Below are 24,897 nucleotides of genomic sequence, written 5' to 3' on the forward strand. Positions count from 1 at the left end.
GTTACAAGAACAAGGAGTTTATTGACTTTATTATAAACACATGTTGTTGTAAAAGTGTTTTTATCGGATATCTTAATTGTTTACTTTAAATAGATATATTAGTCTCTACATAAAAATATTATATGATAATGTGTCACCATTTAACGACAATGATAATTATATTAACGCCATTAATTGTTATTCTGTGTCAAGTAATTGTAGTTTTTGTTTTCAATTTCAGTAATTCTACTATTTAATAAGTTGCTCTAAGAAATAGGTACTTACTACATATGTAGTTGAAAGATCAACGCAGTGATGTGATTTACTTACATGTTGTAAGTTTTGATAAAAATTATATCGACGACAATAATGTTAAATTTATATTAAGCCAAATATTAATGAATTTAATACTCAATAGCCAAAGCCATGGCAAACAGAAAGGATGTTACCAATTCACTTTTGTTTCTGATGCAAATTTATCTCCTTGAACTCATTTTATCTACACTTACAGTGTGTTTTATATAGTTTAATGGATTTTATTAAAAAGTTAATTGTTAACTTAAGGCATATTCTAGAAAGTAGGTGTGTATTATAATTTGTAATGTATACTTGAAATATTTTTATCCTTCATCGTGTAGAATTAAATCTGATATCAATCAGATTTAATTCTACACGATCTCAATATAATTACACCAAGTAGCAGTTATGAATATATTAGCGTCTTACGAGATAAATAGACAGCATGAGTATGCGTATTGTATATGGAAATATAAGACAGTGGAATGCCTTATTATATTTACATACTGTAATCTTATCTTAATCAGAATATTTCGCTACAGATTATAACGAAGGGAGACGTAAGTTTTGATTTGTTAAAACTATGTGTTAGTATATATTAGTACCTACCTACAAAATATATAGTGCTTTTACATATAAGCATATCTCATACAAAAGGATAAAAGCATATGAATTCCCTTACAATTATAATTCTCATATAATTATACTTAATTCAGTAGATATCTTAAAAATTAAACATGGTGGAACTTGATATTAAAACAACTGTATATTAAAATAGTGTAAGTACTTAGGTATAATAAATTATTACGAACAATAAATAATTTTGTTTTGTTTAAAATGCAATATGCATTTAATCATATGCAACTTTATACACAATTTGCCTTTACATATTAAACAATTAAATTATTTTAATTTTGTATCATTTTATATCAACGCGGAAATGAGTTCATGTACTAGTACTTATATATACCTGTATACAGTTTATAAACTTCAATGTTTATTCCTTCTTCCTACTTTCGATTAACGTAATTAAGTCGGCCTTACCGTTGTTTTTTTTTATGAAAATATTTAAACTTATTTCATAAAAAATTATATATTATTAAAAGTAAGGGAAAAGGGAATCAAAATTAAATAGGGTACTTCCGGTTAACCTAGAATTATGAAATTTGGCTAGTTCAGGAAAAATCTGAAACTAAACATTTGTGGTTAACTCCTAAAAAAGTCTTGAAAGGAGGGCAAAAATTAATATTAAAGCTTCAGGTGAGGTATCAGAGGAATGGGCCCTGACTAAGCTAAGCTTGAATTTCAGAATACTTATGCTGCAAATTCTAATTCGTTATGTGATAATTCATTTAAACGGGTAAAAAAGTACTTAAATTGTTCTTTGTGTGTTCTATTCTTTACCAAACATTTTTTTATATGAAACTAAAGGGTCACAAAGTGTGACTGGTTATGGGTTCGATCCCCACTTGAGGAGATGAAATATTTATTAAATTTTATATTTCTATTTCTTCGCTTTGCTGTCAAGGTAAAAAACGCGCCGTTGAGTTCTGCCACTCAACAAGCAATGCCCCCAGAATTCGGCAGAAAATGGGGAATGGAGTATCTTAACACTAGGTTCGCTCTGCCTGCGTAGAAAATTGTCACAATGACGGAGCCAGTTATCCTTACACCGTTATTATTACAGAAAAGACTCAATTAAAAATATGCAGGTTAAACGCGTTCAAGGCCAACTAAATGAAATTAAATATTTAACGACAAGATCTCTTAAATTTTACCACTGCAATAGTTGCGTTATTCTCAAATACGTGTTGGTTATGAAAGCGTTAGCCATATTACAATATGTTTGTTAAATAAAATAATAAATTATTAAAAGATTTTCTCTCATACTTTTCTATTGTGTGGGGAATTGTGTATAAAATATAATTTCTGTAGTTTCTAAAGGAAAATTTTATTTGATTTCCTTATACCTATGCATATAGCTATGTGCTATGTATACGAGTAGCTACATGTACCTATTATAATTAAAGACCAAGACCAAATTAATAAGAATCTTGATTAATCTCTAAATTTGTTTTACTACACTACACTATTGAACTAATATCAGGAAAAACTTTAAGAATGATACTTCTTATACTATGTTTAGCATGAATATGTTTATTTATAATGTCTGTTTAATGAAAATAAACATATATGTATTTTATTTTAAACATGTTTTTTTAACTTATTTGTATAAGAATTAAAAAGGGAAACTTAAATGAAACCATCTTTATAAAAAAAAACTTCTGTCTATCCGAGCATTATGTACAATACACCATATTTAATAGGTAATGTATTTCTGTTGGTAATATGTTTTAAAGGAGGAAAAAACTATAACTAATATACAAAATTTCATAGCGATAGTTATCGTTTTGCTAGGATATAGCTACTTATTTATATTTAAGAACCATTAATTCTAGAATCTTCACAACATAATACATTTTCCTCAAAAGTTGAACAAAATTTTAAACAACATAACATACCTATATATTTTTTGTTAATTTACTTATTTCCTGTATCCGCATATAGGTAGGTATAGTGAACTTTGCTTAAAACAATCTGTTCCCTACTATCCACCCAATTTTCGAAATATTTTTTGTTGAGTGGCGGAAATCATCGCTTCGATTTTCTCGCTGTCTTATAGAGGAAATCATAATAATAACATTTCCCCGAGTGGGAATCGAACCCACAACCGTTGTGCATGCTGTATGCATCTCACGCTGTAACGCAATGGCCTGATTTAAGAATATTAATTTTAATCACTTATACAATTAGGAAGCAAAAACAAAAACAGTGCCACTCTAATCAACGTACATAAAACTTTGAGCAACCTTTACCAATAGCCCTAATGACAAAGGTCAGTAACATTTCATAAAAATTCCGTGCAACCTTGAAAGAGAAGGTGACGCCGTCAGTTAAGCCAAAACTGCTTTCTAGTCCAAGGTCTTCGTCTTAAACACGCGTGGACTCTCTAGAGAATTGACTTTGCTTAACATTTATGGAACGTTAATATGAAGTTTTTATATTCATAGATAGATTATTTTATTTTTTTGTTAAGTAAGTTTTTACGATTTAAATTTTATTAATAATTTTATTATGTGCGATAAGCGAGATAATTACAATTATGTTCCATATGTCAACTTCACTAACTCTTTATTGTATAACAATCTAAAGCTAACACACATAACGACTGTAGAAATTAATTAACTAGATTAATTTGGGAAATATTTAAATGTAATTTATAGGTACTTAAAACAATTGTATTCTAAAGCTGAATATATCTTTTGGTTGATTCCACTATTTTCAGTAACTGTTAGTTCATTTAAAATGTTATAGAACATGTTACATCTCAAACGGTCTTCCTTATATGGTGTTTAGTATTTCTCTAAATTTCAGTATGATTTCTGAAAAATCTAAAAATAAAGTAGGTATAGTAAGGCTTGTAAGAGACAACAGTGATATTTTCACTCTTATTAGAACCTCTCGCTTTTAGTCCAATTTTCCAGACATTAGTCTAGCATAGTGTGGAAATGGAAATTATTTAAATATAATCATTCCCGAGTGGGGGATCCAACCCACAAACTATCTAAAGGTTTTTTCCTGTCGCTTATATCTATATTCTATATTTTTTTAAGTGTCCAACGCTTCCACTATAAGCTAAGACACATCTGGCAAACGTACGCCGATGCCATAGCTTGCCCAATATAGATTTGCGTCATTGTTTTTTAGAAATATGCATTTCTCACTGATATGTTTGCGGCTGTCGAAACAAACAGCGAGATTGGGCGGAAACTTACCGGTTTTAGTATTTTGCAAGTAGTTCTTTTCAAGTAGACTTCGAAGAACGAAGTTGCATATTATAATGTCTACCATTATTTATTGTTGAGACATAATTATAATTACTATCTCTGAAATAGTTTTTATATGATTAATGACGCAACACGCACTGTGTCTGACGTAAAAGCGATGGGTTCGATTCGACTCGGGGGAATGAATAATAAAATTAATTAAATTTAAATAGGTAAATAAATAACAAAAAATGAGTAAAAATTGCATATATTATTAATTAAAAAGTAATATTTTTTTTGTTTTATATATATTTTTTATTTATTAAATATATATAAAAGCTTATTTGATATTTTTTTTATTACACTGTATATTTTTTTATGTAAATAAACAATGATATTATTACTACTTGAATATGAGTGGCAAATTTCCTTAATGTTTACGTTGCTCTTAAATATATGTAGGCCCATGTTTTTTTTAGCTTCACATTGTTTTAGTAGAGTAGCCAGAGGGAACCTAGTGTCATGACATTCCGTTATCCACTTCTCACCCAATTTTAGAGATATTGCATGTTGAGTGACGGAATTCAACCCCTTGTTTTGTTAAAATAAAGATACTTCGTTCCATCTCAAGGCCTCATATGCATTAAAAATAATGTTATTCTATTCATCCATTTTATTTTCAAGTAGTACTTTCGGTTGACTTCATGACCCTCACCATGCTAATGCCAGTAACCACCCGTGACTCGTGCGAAGTAAATCGTAAAAGTTGATATTTTTCATAATTAGATAAATAGAGAGCGGCCGACCTCTTACCAGAATTCCTACCTTCGAGGTCCTTAGGCTTTTCATTAGATGTTCCGCATTCCAATTTTCTGAGGACAGAGAGTACACATAGCAGAAATAACTTTTTCAAAGCCGTTATATTGGTATCACCTAAAAAATGTTCCTCAAAATAAGTCCAGTAATTTTTACACTAATGGTAAACAAACAGACAGATATGCAAAAATGACAAAATCAATATTTTTGCCTTCTGTAAATAAACAAATGTTTGAGTTTATATTAAACGCACATAATTGGAGTCGTATCAGGGGGTCAATATAAATTATATAGATTTTAACTTTTGAGATTATATCTACTTATTAATTTTTAAGCATAAAAGCCTGTATAGTTTTAAAATATTGGGAGAAATTACTCAAAGTATTTTTTCTTTCTTGATTTAAAGTATTAACCCGATCGTACTCAGTAATGGAGTGTGCTATCAGCTATGTTATCTGTAATAACGCCTTATCTCGCCTTATCATTACCAATATGGTGCAAGTTTGTCTATTTGTAAACTTAAACGGTTTAACTTTTTTTCATAATTTGTCCTAAGGATGTGAAATAAAATTAAAATAGTTTTCTATAGTATAAAGAAAAAATGGGGAACGATTTGTCTTAACACTAGGTTCCCTCTGTCTACCCTGCTGTGTGCGGGATACATTGACACTCCGCTTCCCACTTTCCGTTGAATTCTGGAGAAATTACGAGTTGAAAAGCAGAACTCTACACTCGCTTAGCTATGACACGAGAGCGAAGAAATAGAAATTTAAATAAATATTTCAATTCCTCGAGTGGGAATCGAACCTACGACGTATCGCGCTTACAGTCATACGCTTGCACAGCAGCGCCACGACTGGCTTCTTACATATATGACTTGGAATAGAAAAAAAATAACTGAAAAAATACATGTTCCACGTCGATTTTGCATTAATGTATCTAATATTAACTTTAAAGCCAAAATCGTCTAGATGGTTTCCTTCCCTCTACTGAATAAAATGCGACCTGTGTTTACCCTATTTAAATCTTTATTAATGACTAGTGCGGAAAAATAATAAAATATAGTTAAATATTAACAATTTATTTATTTATTTGTATAAGATTATATATATATATATATATTTGTACGTTAGATGTGTTTGTTTAATCAAAACGAGTAAACGATCCTCTTTGTCAGTTTCGATTCATGAACTCATATTTTTGATTTTAAGACCCGGTCTTTTAATGTCTTTTTAACAGGGGTACACCTTTGAGTTGTAATACCACGTAGTAAATAGTAGCCATGGAAAAGCATTTTTTCACACCCTAATCATTGGAATTTAGCACTACGCGTGACTAAGGGCTAGTTTTACCACTGACCAATAAAGTCCCGTACATATTTAGTAACCAGATAAGCTATAATTTTTGTTTTCACAGGTCTCGAATAGCAATATCTAGTAGATACACATTTGACACATTCATTTCATTTTCACATACTTATTTGTACTAATGTAAGAAGTCGTATGAATTGTTACCTACTATTAGCACACATGTTCTTATATCAAACGTTTAATATATTTTTTTAATTAATTTATCGAATATAATTTGAACACATATTTTAAATATTAAATTTTATTTTTTTATATTCTATAAAAATATAGCTTCCGTAAACATTGAATATTTAAAAAAATATATAAATCACTTTATATTTATCATTCACCTCGCAAAATAATAATAAATAAATAACAAGTAGCACCGAGCTGCAACACTAGGCTCTACACAGGCAAACGCTTGTTATCATTATCAGCTGTTATTCTGTGGATTTCTTTAGGAGTAACTGTAAAGTGTGCACGCATTGAAACATGTAAGTACTTATTACATATTTGACAAATTTATTTCTTAAATAATAATTTTAATCAAGTTTTAGGTACTATTAGATTTTATTACATTTAAAATGTTGAAAGATCTTAAAATTCTATCTATATCTATATTAGACAATAAAACAAACTTTTCATTTTAAATATTGAAATAGAAAATTAATTATTATAATAAAAAAAAATAAAAGTAACAATTTATTAATCTAAATTTCGATTGTCAAGAAATCTTTTATCGCTGTTTTGAACCACTAACAGGGGTAGTTTTCACTTAAACCTTTATAAAACGCATGGATAACTATTATTTTGGTATGAAAATAGTTAATACCTAGGGACCGTCGATCTATTCAACAGTATTAAATTTTTTTACGATCTGTTTATAATTCACAATCTACTTAAATATTTTTTAATTTTGTTAACATTAAATTTACATTTTATAACATTGCTTTTAAAAATTATAAATATTTTTTAAAAAAGTTATATATTATCTATGAATCGATTTTACCAATAAGTTCATATTGTACAATAATTTCTCGTAGACTCTGTTCAAATAAATAAATAAAATGTTGTTTCGAAAATCGAATAGGAAAGCGACGAATTTTATAACTAAAGAATGAAATGAATTGAATTGTTGAATGAATTCATCCATCAAAATAATCATTATAATTAAGAGGCTCATAAGTATGTTATATTATCAATTTATCATATATTTACTTGTATGTATTTATTTTGTAAGCTTATAGATAACGGTGGCGTAAGTAAAAGTCAAAAGTTCAATATTAATCTATTGTTCGTTCGTTCATAATTCGGTATTTTTTAATAAATACAATATATGAACCTAAGAATATTTTTAAATAAAATTTTGGAAGACTAGCGACACGTTCGCGGCTTCACTCGCTAGAACTACACAATTATTTCATTACTAATTTGAATTACGTTTTACACAGTAATTGATATACGTAGTTTTTGTTGTGAAGGCCGTATTTAACTCTAGTAGAGCACTTAACTAATGTATGAAACCATGTAATTAACTGGGTTGTCTGTATATTCACAGTGTTATTTCTACTTTACCTTATTCTATAATATTTTTCTGTAATTATTTTTATATATAGTGGAACTAAAGTCGTTATAAATAATAATGACATGCTTGATGCTCAAACTGCTCTATAAGAGGCCTACAAGAGTACATATACGAGTGTAATAGACGATAGTAGGCTTAAAGCTATGTTATTAACAAATGTTTGTATTATTTATCCAATTTGTAAATTATTATACCCTATTCTATATTTCTACTATTATTTTTTATTATAAAATACATGACTTGTTTTTGAATGGCGACACTCTCTGAGGATAACTAGGAGTTATTACGCCTACCTATTGCCGTATTAAATATTACTATTTATTCAATAGAAAGTCAAAACATTCTGAATAACTCACTAAAGATTACAATAATAAACAATGAACCTATTTTAAATTATGCATAATATTTAAAATAAAAAAATATACAATGGAATTGAAAAAAATAAGAGTTTTTTCACAAAATAGTCATTAACTTTATCTTTATAACAAGGACGCGGATCAAATTTTAAATGACAGTCTATTTAAGCTGAAAGTGTTGTATTATTTTTTATTAGCTTCACTTTGTATCCCGTATAAACTCGTACAGCAGGATAGGCGCGGGAACATATTGTTAAGATATTCCGTCCGATACTTTCCGCCCAGTTGGAGACATTGTGTTTTGAGTAGCGGAACTCAACGCCGCGCTATCTATGTATCAGGACAAGTCCCCCGAGTAGTCAGACACTGTATAGTAACGCCACGACATCCTCATTTGTTCAAATTATATTTATTATATACATAATGTAAGCGTAAAATGTAAACGTTATTTTTTTTTGTTCTGAACAATCATGGGAAAATGTTTATGGGAAAATAAAAAATAAATAAATCAAATATTTATTTTATAGGTACCTACTACATATTCTTCCGTGAAAAATTCTGGTGACCCGGACGCTCGTTTGCCTTTTGTTTTTTGTTTGCCTTATTTTTAATTTGAAATTTATTTTTTGTTTTTAACATATTTTTAGTTAACACATCTCTCTATATAGAAATATATTTTGAGTATCTTCAGATATATATAAAACTTTTTCGTTATTAAATATCTGGCAGATAAACCATAGACAAAACTATGCTATTAAGTATATATTAAATATCCAATTTCTATAAACAAAGTTTTAGAAATTATTTATAGAAATGGTAGATGAAAGATATTTACTTCTCATTACTATGTATGTTTATATAGTGCTATAAAGTCTTATAAGACTAGATTTATTTATCTATCTACAATATATACAAAACATATTTATTTACAATTTATAATAATTTTATTTTTATGAATTTTAATGAACATGAACAAACGATACGGTATGATAAAACTGTTTATAACCTCGATTGGACTTATATTGCTTGATAATAATTATTTTATATTTGTTTCTTCGTTAGATTAGGTACCTGAAGTACAAAAAGTAAGAATGCACAGCGGAGTACTTCTAATAATTTTGCTGGACCACTAGATCCTCTTAGACCTTAGACTATACAAAATAAAATTTCATTCAAATTCAAAAATCTAAAGGATTTTTTCGTGAAAATATTAAATGTACTTTTTTACTGTTTTATAATTTGTTACAAAATTATAAAATTAATTGTTTTCCCAAAAGACAGCTTGTTAAAAAAAACATATAGGTATATTTGTGCATAATGTTGTAATTAATATAAATAATTAATACCATGACAATAAAAATTTATATCTCAAGACGACGGGTGCAGTGTTGATTTATATTTTATTGAAAATTATGAATTTATTGTTTGTTATCTTTTAGTATCTTGTGACGATCAGTTACTAAGTTGTACCCAAAACAATTAGAATACCTCGAGGTCACTGACCTTAGTAATTAAGATAAGTTTTCAATTAACTTCTAGATAGATTAAAAACTGGTAACAACTGGCAACGTTTTTTTTTTAAACAATATTAGTAATATTTTTAGTAGTTAGTTTAGGTATTTAAATTTTTAAAATGTAATTTACTTCAACCTAGTTTATAATGAACTAACTTTAATTATAAATACTTAAAAAAGAGCAAAAAATATTTCAACATTTGATGCTGTCGGTAACAGAGACGATACGTTAGCACAGCTGCATGTGTTACCGACGCTGTCATGCAGCAGCGAAACGTGGATGTTATTGAAAAAGAATGAAAGAAAGATGAATGCCGTGAAGATACGACCTCTTCGTAGGGTATTCGGAGTTAGTTTAGGTGATCAAATCTGCAATTAAGAGATATACACAGTAGCAGGTGCTAGCCAGGATATCACGGCGAGAATGAAGAAGAATTTGCCCAAGTGGTTTGAGCACATCGAACGAATGAGTGATGAAAGAATAGCACAAAAGATTTATGAAGGAAAAGCGAGAGGTAAGAGAGATAGGGGAGATCGTTTTGCTCCATACTTCTGTTTTTTATTTTACTAAATATTATTATTTAAAAAAAAAACGTTACTATTCAAGCTGAGTACCTAATGCAAATAACAAAGGGAAAAACATTTCCGCGTCACAAGTTGCTCGAAGAGATCGATTGTAACGATAAAGCAACCTTTGTCTATATTAATGTAATATAGTTGGATATTTTTTATACAATGCTTTTTTTGAAACAATGCCGCTTTTTGTGACTTCAATACCAACATGAGAAAAAAAATTACAACGTGCGTCGTTGAAAATGTTTGTACTAAGACAATTATTTCGTAAAATTGTAGCAAAAATAAAATCTATCTAATATAATAAAACGGAAGAGTTTGTTTGTTTGTTTAAATGCTAAGATCTCTGGATTACTTTGTTTTTGTTTTGTATAAAAGCTGCATTCTTTAGAAGTGCTATAGGCTATAAAATTACGAAGCACAGCTATAAATAAAATTCTAATATTTTCTAAATATATAACTATTAAAAATCGCTATGAGATGAAACGAAAAAGTAAAATATAGTATAGTAGTGTAGTAATATAATATGCATGAAGTATATAATTAGCAAACTGATTTTATTGTCTTATGTTATTCTTGAAACCTATTATAATAATTACTCTACGGTATGCCACAATTTGTTGTAACATGCAATTTAAATTACTTTTATAAAAACATTGTCTGTCATGTTTACTGCTGTAAAAAAGAATATAATAAAAAATCCTTTTTTTTTATAACTGTGGACTAAATTTAAAGGTAAAGATTTTTTCTGGTGTCAAGTGAGAGAAATAAAAACTTGTAAACTTTAAATCGAACGTTGTCCTACTGCACCCTTATCGCCTTAACATTCAATGATTTTCAGGGAAAACTGCCTACTAAACTCGACGACTTTTACAAAGAAAATACCTCCTGTGTTTTTTGTGATTTATGACTTTCTTAGTGTTTAACTTTTATGTACCTAATATTTATGTGCCTACCTTTAAGCGGGTGCTTAACAACTCTTGCTAAGGCGGTATTTGAAATGAGAATATAATTAATTCCCGAGAATCCCAAGAATCAAATGCTGCATTTTCAGTCGCTCGGATGTGCACCACGACTAACCTCAAAATTTTTAATAGTTAATTTAACAAAATTTTTAAATAGAAAGTATCTAATAAGTAAAGTTTTCACTGAATAGTTTCCAGCAATGTTTTAGTTTATAAATATTTATTGACGACTTGAAAGAGCTTTAGGTATTACAGCGAATCTTAATAAAGGACAGGTATTTTGTTTTAGAACAGGTATTAAGTTATTTAGTAAGAACGTATTTGTTTTTACTTCGTTCGTTCGTACGTATTGTACAAGAATAATAAATGCTTCAACTGCTATGAATTATAATTTATTTATTTTTAAGGGCGGATGTCCAAGGGGTGATATATCTGTTGCTTGAGCTGGTATGGACCATTATCAAAGTGAACTATGAAACAATACGTGGTATGTGGCGGGTGCTCGTACCTCCAGAGCCTAAAGATGTTCGTGGTGAAATTGTGCTTGTAAGTTATGTTTTCATTTATTTTTATTAGATACTAGCAGACTCATACTGCTTCGCTTGAATTATACGATAGGTTATAAAAGGTTGTATTTTAGAGACATATAACAAAAGGATAAAGTAAAGTCTCAAATACACTAGATATAATAAACAACCGTATGCGCTGGAAGGAAAATCAAAACATCACAATGACAAACACTTTAATTTTATTTATCTTTTTATTACATATTTACACATATTTTCCTGAATATTATACTTGCTAATTATTTTATTTCGTAGTAATAATTATTAATTTATTTTTCCTGTAGATAACTGGTGCTGGTCACGGCATCGGACGGGAGATGGCTCTCCGCTTCGCGAGACTCGGAGCTACCATCGTCTCTGTAGACATCAATGCTAAAGGAAACGAAGAAACTGCGAAACTGATCCAACAAGAGAAAGGACAAATTCATACATACTTGTTAGTATTAAAAGAATTAGTGTACTTCTACTCAGAATTATTATTGTAATGCAGAAATAATACGTATATTTGGTTTTCCTCATATATTTTGGTCGTTTTATATGGCTACGTGATTCACCAAACACCAGGATTATATACTATTGCATACTAAAATAGTAAAAAGTTGCGTGCTTTTGATATTATATCCATTGTCATCGTTTTTAACCCATAATGAATATCTACAGACAAAAATATTTTTTTTTCATATTCAAAAAATTGCATGATAAATAGCGGAAATCAACGCCGCAAATTGTATCGTTACTAGAGCGAGGAAATAAGAATAATCTATTCCCCTTAAGTGGGAATCCAACCCACGGCCGTCGAGTTCTTAGTCAGATACTACGATGAAGAATTACGGAGGTGAAAACTTAGTGTCGCATCTCTACCGTCTTTCCTTCTACCTTATAAGATACGAAGAATATGTACAAAAACTTATCTAATTTGTAGATGCGATGTGACCAACCGAGCAGCAGTTATGGAGTTGGCTGACAAAGTAAAACGTGAAATAGGTGATGTGACTATACTAGTGAACAACGCTGGTGTAATGCCTTGCAACCCCGTCCTCACGCAGACCGAGAAGGAAATCAGGCTAATGAACGATATCAACATTAATGGTAATCTCTGGGTAGGTTCTTAAATTTATAAAAAATATATATAAATAAATATTAAACTTATAGTACATGTTAAATTAAAAATAAAGCTTCAAGCTCAAGATGAAAGAGGAGGATTCTCCTTTCGTCTCAATTTTTAAGATATTGCATATTGCATGGAGAAAATCAACACCACGATTTGTCTTAATACCAGAGTGAGAAATAAAAATAAATCATTCCCTAAATGAGAATCGGACTCACAACTGTCGGCTTTGCCGCCCGACCTTGTGCAGCCGCGCTGCGATGGCATATATACTGGTATATAAATTAAAAATATTTATTATTATACATTAAAATATACTTTGAATTTTAAAAAATCCTGAGATTTGATTGACGTTTGAAACATCTCAAGGAATTCTAAGTTTAAATGTCACTGCATTCAATTTTTTTGGTTTAACTTAAATACTTATTGTATAAATGAATAAATATAACTTGTAAGACAACGTTTTCTTTTTATCTTATTGTTATGTTTCTAGATCTAACTAAAAAACAATAAACTTACATCCACAGACTGAATATAGTAGTTACAAAAATTTAAAGACTGAATAGTCTAAATAACAATTTTAATAAAGTATTTTTTAAATTAATATTTATACAGATGATTCAAGCCTTCCTCCCAGCCATGATCAGCCGCAACTACGGCCACATCGTCGCCATGTCTTCCATGGCAGGTCTCATGGGCCTTAGCAACTTAGTGCCCTACTGCGGTGCCAAATACGCTGTGCGAGGTATCATGGAGGCTCTTGCTATAGAACTGAGAGAAGACCCTAGAAGATTGACTGGAGTAAGATTTTATTCTATATTATAATATACACACTATATAAACTAGCTTTTACTTGTGGTTTTGCGCGGGTCGTCAAATTAAAAAACCGGTCAAGTGCGAGAAGGACTCGCGCATAGAGCATTCCGCACCATTATTTCTAAAAATCATATCTGTTGTATGGTAACCCCTAGTAACCCCTTAAAACACACCAATAACAAGTGATAAATATAAAATCACATAATTACTATGTGCCAGTTTAATGGCATATTAAAATGTTAGTTTGTTAACATACTACGCATTGATGTCAAATGTCAATGAATAATTCTTTAAGGATAAAAATAAAATAATCTTGTCGGCAAACGTAACTACTCTTGAATTGCTACTCTTGTCTAAGTTATATAATATAATATACACTATATGTTTTCGCTGTTGATACAATTATTTAAGTGAAAGAAGCATTCTCATCTTAATAGGTATATTTTTAAAACCTAGATTTTAATATTTGCAGATCAAATTCACAACAATCTGCCCTTACATGGTAGACACTGGTCTGTGCAAGAAGCCACGCATCCGTTTTGAGAGTATGATGAAAGTTGTGGACCCGGGTGAGGCGGCGGATATGATTATCAATGCTGTAAGACGCGAAGTTGTTGAAATAACCATACCTCCTGAACTCCATTATATGAATAGAGTAAGTATTAGTCTTTAAATTCCATTATTTTAAAGCGCGTCTATCTCCACCTCAAAGGCCTTAACGCACCGTGTAGCTCCTCTGGTGCTACACGGGGTCGTGGGCGGCGGTGATCATCATCAGGTGACCCGAACGCTCGTTTAAGGCAAACGAGCCTTTTTCCGTAAAAAAAAAAATATATTTTATAACATAATCTAAAAATATGTAGGGCTGCTCGTAAGATTTGTAATGCTATAGATTGTTTTCTGTGTTTGTTCTGTTAGATTTTTTCTTCTTCCACATTCACAAAAACTTGAAGAAATTAAAAAAACTATGCTAAAAATTATTAAAATACTATGTGGTTGTATTTAAATTGTATAGACTGTGTAGCTCATGCTATATATACTTTTTATCCCTTTTGAATTTATCTACAAATCTAATTAAAAGCTACGTAGTAAGTACAGCGGCTACTGACTCTACGGCGTAGCAGAATCCTCAATTCAGTTATACTAAAGAACTGTGAACGTCGTCGATTTAAATATTTAGTTGTATATTTTTTTAAATTAAGTAAGTTACATAAATTTGAAGGTTATTATTACATTTCAGTACATTTACCGACTGCTGCCATTCCCCGCCGCCTGCGCTTGGAACGAGTTCTTTAACACTGGTGTTGATGCACATAATTAAAATACATAATATTTGTTAAATAATGTAAGAAAATCATCGTATTTGATCTCCTTTGGAAAACAATGTTAGTACAATAAACCAATTGTTAAAGCAATTACTTTTATAATTCGAAATATTAAAAATGGCAGAAATAATAATTTAATTGCAATTGTATTACATTAAGTTAATCTTGTAATACTGAGATACGAATATATGTTAATTGCAAACTTGGCTCGTATATATAATCCGCTCTCAACTTTAAAATTGATCTTGAGATGCCGTTTTTAAATTATTTATAAATACGGGCCTAAGAACATCTAGTAAATAATATGTAAGTAGGTATTTAGTCAAGGGTTAAATAAATATATATGTACATAGGTAAGTGGTGTAGTGACAATATTTAAATATATGTTTATATTAGAAAACAATTTTATTAGTACATAATTACTATATCTTTATGTTAAATTCATCACCTTTACACCTTTCAACGGGGTTTACCGCATTTTGAAACTGCGCAATTTTCTGAAACTTGGCTTCCTACAAAGTATTAAAGGAATGATGATACAAAATCTATACAAACATATTGAAGAAGTGTGAACGTAAAAAAACTAGTACCATTTATCGATGAGTAAATATTTATGGATTATTTACAATATATTAATAATCACATTCATGATTAAATTATTAGTAAGCATTTGTTATCTGTAAACAATATCGGTCCTATTATCACTTGAATATAATAATAATTGTTTTTGACGATAACTAAAACTGAAAGTGAAGATCCAGGATTTATTTATTGAGGAATAATCACGTAACCCAACACCGTGTTTTTTGAACAAAAGACAGTATTGGGATTTGCGATAATCAGAGATGGCAATAAATGTACTGTTTTTTTTTATATTTTTATATTATAAATTTATTTATTTTTAACTTGTGTATGGTGAGTGTGGTTGACCTCTTAATACCAACTAGTCGAATAAACATTCTTTGTGATAAACAAATTGTTTTTATTTAAAAATAACATTAATATTACTTTTATCAATATTTTAGCTATATACCTAATATGACAGATGATCCAAACATTTAAGAAAATTTAATCTACTACATTACTTACAAATTAAATATATGCTTACTTCTAAACTTTTCTAGATTCTTCTAGATTTTCACTGACCCCCCTTAGATGACTCCTTGAGTTAGGGAGCGCCACGTAGACTACTTTTTCGATCAATTTCATTTATATGAAATAAATTATAATATATTAATATTTAATCCGTATCATAAAAAAATGTTATATGAGTCATTATCTGTTTGTTTCATCGTATCTCATAAAGTAATAAATGTACTTAATTTTTCTTATCATAATTATAATATTTTCATTTCGTACTTATATCTACTTGATTCAATAAACAAAAGCAACGTAAATCATTTTCTTTTTTAGTTGCTACGTCAATATAATTATAAGTAAAAATAACGTTTCCTTACAATTTTATAAGCCAAATTAGCTTTTGCAAAGCAGGAGCTTTGCTTATGATATGGAACTCAAGAGGCATTTTTACATTTATATAAATGTTGCCACGGAAAAATCTCATATGAATAAAAAATTGCATTCTCTAAATACCGTTTAACTCTTGATATACCATATATCTAGCAGAACCAGTATTGAAAAATATCCCTTCTGTTAGATATGCCATTCAAACAATACGTCGCATGTTTTTCATATTTTGACTAGACTGAAATCACTAACAAGGCTTACTTTGACTACTCATAATATGCAAGATTGATTTGTTGTTAGCACTGTTGTTAAGACGCTCAAAGGCGTAGCCAACGTTCTATATAGAGGGGGCAGAAATTTCCTTTCCTCACTAATCACAAACGAATACTCTAACAATAACGGTTATATACAAACAATAATGATTTCTTTTAAAAATAAGACATTCGACAGCGTTAATGTTTTATCTACAAATACTCAAAAGTTAATGGATTATTTATATATATATAGATTATTTTTTCCATTATTAATTAAGAAACTATTTATTAGCTAATGTCTTTAAGAAGGCTGCTGCGTGTCGTTTCGATGGCAAGCATTGTCCAAAGGCTTCCAATAGTAATGGCTCCTGTCGAACTGCTTGTCTGTTGTATATAGAGAAAATGTTATTTTTTATAAGTTAAAATAATAAAATAACTGCCAATAAAATGCCAATTATGACGTAGGAGCACTAGAGTGTGACTGTAAACTTGACAGGTTTTGGTTCGATTACCACTCGAGAAAATGAAATGCCTCCGAAATTTGAGGGAAAATGAGGAACAGAAGTGTCTTAATGGGAGCAGAGTGTAATAACACTAGGTTCTCAGATTCCCTCTGTATGCGGAATACAGCGTGAAGCTAAAATATATGTATATGAAATGCCAGTATAATCAATTCAAAGTGATTGACATTTTCTATTGACTGACTGACTTTGAAATATTCAACTTCACTAACAATGTGAATAGAAGTAGAATGAAAAGGGTAATAATGTCAACACAAACGAAGTTGCGTTCGGCAACTAGTCTATTAATATATTTTACACGTACTTGTAATCCTCTATAGACAGCTTTCCATCTTTATCTATATCCATCTTTCGCAATACCAGTTCTACTAAATCTCGTACCCCTTCATCGGGATCTTCATCTCCTGGTTGTTTTAACAGAGAATTCCTTAAAAATAATAAAATTTAATTTTATAAGAATAAAGTGTTAATTATGATTTAAAAATGAATATATGATTTAAAAGAAAATTCATATATCCATGTCTATATTGTATACTAATGCTATAAAACTGAGAAGCTACGAGGTTTGGCTGTACGCGTTAATCTCAAGAATCTAGCCATTATACGAGGGGCATTCAAAGAGTAAGTTTCGCTGGTCTGGCATTTTTTATGAGCACCATGTAGCGGGCTCACACTGAACATAGTGTCAGTTCTGGGTCTGCTGGTAAGATCGGCACCGATATTGATGACCAAAAATAGTTTTTTTAGCAGTCTAAGGTTGACAACAATGGAGGTATCATTGGAAAACGTGTCCAATATTGAATTGCGTGCAGTTATTAGATTTTTTACTGCTAAAGAACTAAATGGAAACGATATTCACAGTAAATTAGTGCAAGTTTACGGTGATAACTGTATGAGTGTGCAAATGTGCGACAATGGCGTACAATGGACACAGCGAGCAGGACGGCCAAAAACAGGCACTACGGACGAAGCTATCGATGCTGTTGAAAAAATCATTCAAGATGACAGACGACTGACTATTGATGATATTCTTGAATTGATTCCTTCTGATATGAGATTTGCCGAACTCCAATCTTTACAATCTTAAAAGCTAAACTGGGTTACCGCAAAGTGTGTGTAAAACAGGACACGTCTTTTTTAAGGAAGGTTTGCTTAAACTTCAACACAGCCATGAAAAACGTATCCAAGTCGAAGGTGACTATGTAGAAAAATAGTTTATGTTTCAAATAATAAATAAATATGCATTTTTTAACCTAAAAATTGTTTTTAACATCATTTAAAAAATAGGGAAACTTACTTTTTGAATGCCCCTCGTATATATTTTTATTTTTTTATGTTATACAACGTTTATAGAAGCCATAGGTATCATAAAGTTTTATAACATCGTAAGCCACACGAAAAGGAAATATTTGATGTTTCTATTTAACATTCCAGTGCAACTATTATAAAGATAAATGAAATTTGCAAGCTTTATATCTTGTTGCCAATCCGATTTTCATAATTTTACATGCTTGCGAGTCATTAAGAAGGCACCATTATTTTTTTGTAGACAGAAAAATAAAATATTAGATTTTTCCATCACTTTACAGCGACAAAAAAGATTAAGTTATTTTAAAAATTTCAATCATTTGCAATAACGAAAATTGTAGTTTTATAAAAAACTAGCGGACGCGCGCAGCTTCGCTTACTTATTTAGGGGGTGAATTCTAATAAACCACGAAACATGTGTTCAATAAAATATTTTTAAGAGTCTAAATTTCAAATTTTATAAAAATCGGTGGCGATTTAAAGATTTTTCCATACAAACTTTCAACCCCTTATTTGCATCCTGAGGGGGTGAATTCTAGAAAACCATGAAACACATGTTCAATTAAATATATTTAAGAGTCTAAATTTAAAATTTTATAATAATCGGTGGGGTTTCAAAGATTTTTCTATACAAACTTTCAACCCCTTATTTGCACCTTTAGGGGAAGAATTCAAGAAAACCATGAAACATGTGTTCAATTAAATACTTTTAAAAATCTAAATTTCAAATTTTATAAAAATCGGTGCCGATTTAAATTTTTTTCCATTCCATTTCCAAACTTTCAACCCCTATTTCGCCCCTTTAGGGTTAAAATTTTTCAAAATCCCTTCTTAGTGGATGTCCAGATTAAGAAAGTAAACATTTGCAAAAATTTCACGGTCCCACCATCAGCGGTTTCGGCTGTGCGTGCGTCTTACCTCCGTCAGTGAGGACAAGTCCTTTTATATATATAGATAAGGATATCCTACTTACTTAAGCAAAGTAAACATTTCATCCCTCGTAATGAAGCCATCGGAATTCAGATCGTATACAGCAAAACAATGGTTCCGCCTTTCTTCATCAGTACCTCTCAGAAGAACGCTTAGTCCTCTCGCCCACGCTTCAAACTTTAAAGCACCCTCACCTCCGTTGGCACCTCTCTCCCAAGTCAACCAAACGCGATCTAATACCACATCTTCAGTGACTAAGTCGAATGTATTGTGCATTACATCGCGAAATGTATTCTGATCGATGCCCTGTTGAGATGGTCGTGGAAAAACAGCTATTTTTTAGTATCTAATATTCATATTTTTTATAGCTCTACGGAAATAACGATTGCGGTCATAATGGAGAACGGAGTATCTTAACACTATATTCGCAGGTTCGCTTTGCCTAACCTGATATATGCGGGATATAGCGGAAAGCTGAAAAAAAATTTTTAAAAAGCCTTGCACTATACTATCTCGTCAGATAACAAACCAGTACCTATCTACTCGTACTACGGTATTGGAATCATTTACCGTATAGTAAGCAACGTCGTTCAAGTATTATTTCAGCGCACTAGCTACGATAATATTTGTCATGTCATTCTAATATGAAAATTAATAAACTCCGTCTTTGTCATTGCGATAATAACAAAAATCTTATTGAATTAGTTTGCTGTAAATGTATGCAAAATAGAAATCGAAAAATATTTTTTTTTCTTTCCACTCACTCTATATCCCACATAAGACAGGGTAAGTAGAGGGAACCTGATGTTGAGAACAAAAAGACACTTAGCCACCAATTTAATTTTGAGTCATTCAACACAGATATAGTGTGTTGTATGACTCACCGCCGTGCTTTTGTTTTGTGACAAGCTTAAAGCGAGAAAATTATTCATTGAATTTTGGCTATAGCTGTTTTCAAAACTCTCTCTGCCTTCTCCCAATTGACGTTTATTACTTATTTAACTTATGGCAAGAATGCCATAATGACAAGCCATAGAAAACTATCCCGAATGAAACATGCAACATACAACATTAGAATAAAAACAAATCGGAGTTCGTCTGTCTGACTACAGTTTAGTGTCGTAATTGGTCACGAATATAGCGAAATTTGTCCCAAAAAGTTATTTAGAATTGCGTGCGTCCTTATGTCTACTACATGCTTCGCCTTTTACGATTCACAAACTCCGTCGTAGTCGTAGAAAAGATATAACACAATTTCTATGGACTATAATATTTAGGTGATTGGTTTTTGGGATATATGTACATAGCGTGTTATAATTATGATAAGATTGTAACTTGTATAACTGTATCCCGCATTTACGGGGAAGATAGAGGAAATATAATGCTAAAATACTCCGCTCTCCATTTTCCGACAAATTGTCAAGACGTTGTGTGTTGAGTCATATAACTTCATCCGAGTGCGAGTGACAATCATCGTGTTGACAATCACACGGCGTTATAAAACTACTATAAATTAAATTTATTATCAAGCTTAAATTTAAAATATTCTCTTATTTACAATTTAATATAAAGCTGAAACAACAAATAAAAAATCTTAAGAAAAAAAATGTTAGCAAAAAATAAATGATCTCTTCGACTTACATCTACTTTAGAAGGGGGCTGACCGATGACGGACGCCGGGGCGGCGCTCTGAGCAGTCGCCACTAATCTTCTATACATCGTGAAGAGTGCCTCCAGCTCATTTCTAAGATTCAGATTAATTGAAAAATATAGTTATTTAATCGTTTTCCTTAAGTTACTTAAGCATTTCTTGGTGAAATCACAGATGGGAATTTAGTTTCTATTTACACAAATAATTAATTTTCAAACGAAACTCTTTAACCGAATTAAACATGGATTTTTAGTAGCGTAGGTATACCTTGCAGTAGATAGACTCTACTAGTCTTTCCAGTTTCATTTACATACAATTTCTACAATGTTTTGTTCAAGTCCAAATAAATGTATATGATATTTATGTACATAATTTACCTTAACTGGAAAGGTAAAAATAAAAAAAATAATATTGTAATATTTACAACAAAAAATTAAATAGTGGATTTTTCGAGAGCTCTAATCATTAAGACTTTTTGAAAGTTTAAATCTAGCTTTATTTAATCTTATTTAAATAAATTTTGCTTTATAAACGTTTGGAAAATATTACTGTATAGTTGTTCTGTTCAGAAAAAAATATCATTTGGGTTTTGCTGCTCAGTACTTTCTCATTTTTTTTTACTATTTTATTAATTATAATACATTTTCTATGTCTACATACAGAATTGACAGGTAAGTATCAAATAGAGCTACTATTGAGCCAAGAAAGTACCTTTATTAAAAGTTTCTTCAAACAATTAATCATTAAATATAAAAGCTATATTTTTCTGCTCTATTTTCTTACAGAAAATCGACATCACATCCTTAGAAATTACCAAAATGAGAGAAAAGTAAAAAATATTCAATTCTCTTTCCCAACTCACTTGGTGAAATGCGTAGATTTATACAATGTTTCTAGAGTCTTTTCCTTGAGCTGTCGATAGGGCATGGTGCGTGCTTCCACCGACGCGAGCCTGGCTGTACTGGCTGGCAGTATACAGGGTGATATAAACAGAGTTTTCAGGACAATTGCCCTGAACGTTTGATGTCGTAACAAGTTGTAACAAATTTTCACAACTCACTAATTTATATGTAAATCTGAATGTTCTTCTATAATTTATTATTTATCAAATCTTTAAGAATTTTGTAGGTAGAATTTTGTAGGTATTAACATGGCAAGTAACGTGATTGGTGTTTAAATAAACTGAAATAAGCTTAATTTGTTATTAAATTATGTAAGTTTTAATAATTTAACTTATTTTACTTTTAATAATTAAAAAGTTCATGAATTTGAATCAAAAGATTCTAAACACCAAAGTATCTTAAGTGAATTTGTAACTAACGTATGATTAAAAATATCTAAAGCAGTAAGAAATTAATACTTTAGTTCTCTGTAAATTACTGCATTATAATTTATTTCTCGCGTGTTTGTGTTCCTCGTACATTAATCATAGTAGTGCTTTTAGAATCATAAATCATACAAAAACTTGGAATTTTGTTACTTTTGTTAAAATATTGATAATAAAACATGAAAAATAATTATTAATTTTGTTTTTTTGTTTCAAAATTTCTATAGTAGCTTTAAATCCTCTTTATTAGTGCGTGTTGACTAGCGGAACTCAACGTCAGACTTTGCCTCAACACCATAGCGAAGATCGTTATTAAGTATGCAAATATATAAATAACTTACTTGTTAAACGTTGTAGCTTTAAGCAACACTTCTATAACATTTTGTTGCAATTTGTTAATAGGTACAACGGTTTTAACTCGACGAGGTCTTGGTGGAGACGCCCGGCGTTGTGCCGCGGCTTTTCCTGCACTCAGAAACAAACGCACGCCTCGCATTGCAATAGCACTTGCCGCCATGCTGATCTGCTGGTTTTTCTTGTCCGCCATCTTAAATACGTAGGTATATTTTATAATTTTGTTAATTTTAATACTAACAATCTCCGAACATCCTATTATTCAAATTGAAACATATTTTTTCTTTAATTAATTAGAACGACTTGACATCCATTATTAATTTTGTTTTTGGTTTAAGTTCACGTACAAGAGTTGGTAATATCTAGCTCCGAAGAGAGAGGAGATAGAGTAGATAGTAGGTACAGTCACAGTAAAAACATTCATTTTCTACCCCATCATCAAATTTTTGGGATCCAAAAATAATTTGATTTTTTTTTAAGAAATGTAAAAAAAACAAAGTATTTATTAGTATAGACCTTCGATGTATATGGTTCGTGAGCTCCAGTCATGTTACATAGCAGCTGAATCATTAAATCGTAATCTAATCTTACAATTAGTTGAAAGTTAAAACGGCAATTAGTTTCTAACATAGCGAAAGGTAGCGCGAGGTACGAACTATGAACTAGAACAGGTGCATCTAATACAGGGTTGCTATAGTTGGTATTTTAATGATAATTTATTGTATATTGTAATTATAATTTAAACAATTATTATTTTAAGTAAGGTTTTGTTTGTATTTTGTCATACAACTTACAGTAAATCTGTATTACAGGTTGATTGGCAGAAGATTTTTTTTAAAATAAGTAAAATCAGCTGTATATATTTAAATGGACTGAAAATATTTCTTTTATATATTTTCGGTTATAAGATAAAGTTTTGGATTTTATCATAAGACCTACAAACTCTATAAAGTTGACCAAGTTGAGAAAGAAATGGTTACTTCTTGACTATTATTAGCTTTATGAAAATATACACATGTTAGCCTCCAATTATTATTTTGTTCAAAAACTTTTACACAAACAAAATAAGTAAACTTTATTAAATCATGGATAATTTATTTTTCTAAGAAAATTAAAAAAAAAATATGTTTTTTTAGCTTCACGCGCATTGATCCTGTACATTAGAACAGAGACTCCTGTAGATTAGACAGAGAGATCTTGGGAACAAAACAATTCGTTCCCATTAACGTGTTGTTCCGTTCCCCATTTTCCGTAGAATTATCGATGCATTGCCTACTGTGTAAAATAATGAAAAAATAAATATTTTCTTCCCCCAAACAGTAATCGAACCCACAATCGTCGCGTTTAGAGTCGCTCGCTTGGGTCTCTGCGCCATGATGGCTTTATGAATTGTTATGTTCAACAAAGAGCTAATTATAATTCTGACAACCCTATTTTATAACCTATCGTGTATATCTAATATTCAACCGGATATTAACAGATAGTGATTCTAACTAGTGTCTTAAATTCAGCTTCCAGAAGCACTTTAATCACTGTATACAACACGAACCCATAGCTTTTGATGAATTTCTATAGTAATGTTGATAAAGACTGATAATATAAAAATATTTTAATTTACATGATTATATGTAAACAAAATGGAAAATATAATTTCCTTAAGATTTTATGCCTAAGCTCTAATGGAAATGTGTATACCAAAATCACAGACAGGTACCTAAATTTTATTTATATGTATAGCCAATAAGTACAGGCTACGATGCGTATTTAGATCACTACCTTTATCATCACAAATCTTCGTATATTTATGAGTACTTCCATTTATTTAGGTAATCCACGCGATGCTTACAACACTTAAAATTGTGATTCTATAATAACTTGAATTTGATATTACTTCGTAATAAATATGTTTATATTCCTTTTATTTAACAAATTTGATTAAACGGTAAAAACGGAACCCTTACAGGATTACTTTGTTTTCCATCTGCTATCTCGAGATCGCGGGGAGGTAT

General features: G+C 30.3%; 2 protein-coding genes across 3 annotated transcripts; one reads left to right on the forward strand and one right to left on the reverse strand.

Moving 5' to 3' along the window:
- Positions 1 to 6,676: 6,676 nt before the first annotated feature.
- On the forward strand, positions 6,677 to 16,052 carry LOC146535425 (epidermal retinol dehydrogenase 2-like). Its single transcript, XM_085191384.1, has 7 exons — positions 6,677 to 6,762; positions 11,669 to 11,807; positions 12,112 to 12,263; positions 12,750 to 12,927; positions 13,551 to 13,736; positions 14,224 to 14,406; positions 14,992 to 16,052. Coding segments are annotated over exons 1-7 (921 nt in total). The 5' UTR covers positions 6,677 to 6,760; the 3' UTR covers positions 15,073 to 16,052.
- A 98-nt stretch (positions 16,053 to 16,150) lies between these two features.
- On the reverse strand, positions 16,151 to 23,081 carry LOC146535426 (calaxin). Of its 2 annotated transcripts, none has more exons than XM_085191385.1 (5): positions 22,876 to 23,081; positions 21,198 to 21,300; positions 19,600 to 19,862; positions 17,623 to 17,745; positions 16,151 to 17,181 (listed from the first exon to the last, which is right to left on the reverse strand). In XM_085191385.1, the coding sequence occupies exons 1-5, from the start codon at positions 23,079 to 23,081 to the stop codon at positions 17,079 to 17,081; spliced, it is 798 nt and encodes a 265-aa protein (XP_085047511.1). In that variant the 3' UTR covers positions 16,151 to 17,078. The 2 variants fall into 2 exon arrangements, with proteins under 2 accessions (XP_085047511.1, XP_085047512.1); XM_085191386.1 differs by lacking the exon at positions 22,876 to 23,081 and adding an exon at positions 22,070 to 22,163.
- Between the last annotated feature and the right edge of the window lie 1,816 nt (positions 23,082 to 24,897).

This window comes from Heliconius melpomene, chromosome 10, assembly GCF_056956725.1.
Source record: "Heliconius melpomene rosina isolate 202511_hmr_F chromosome 10, ASM5695672v1, whole genome shotgun sequence".
Lineage (NCBI taxonomy): Eukaryota > Metazoa > Arthropoda > Insecta > Lepidoptera > Nymphalidae > Heliconius > Heliconius melpomene.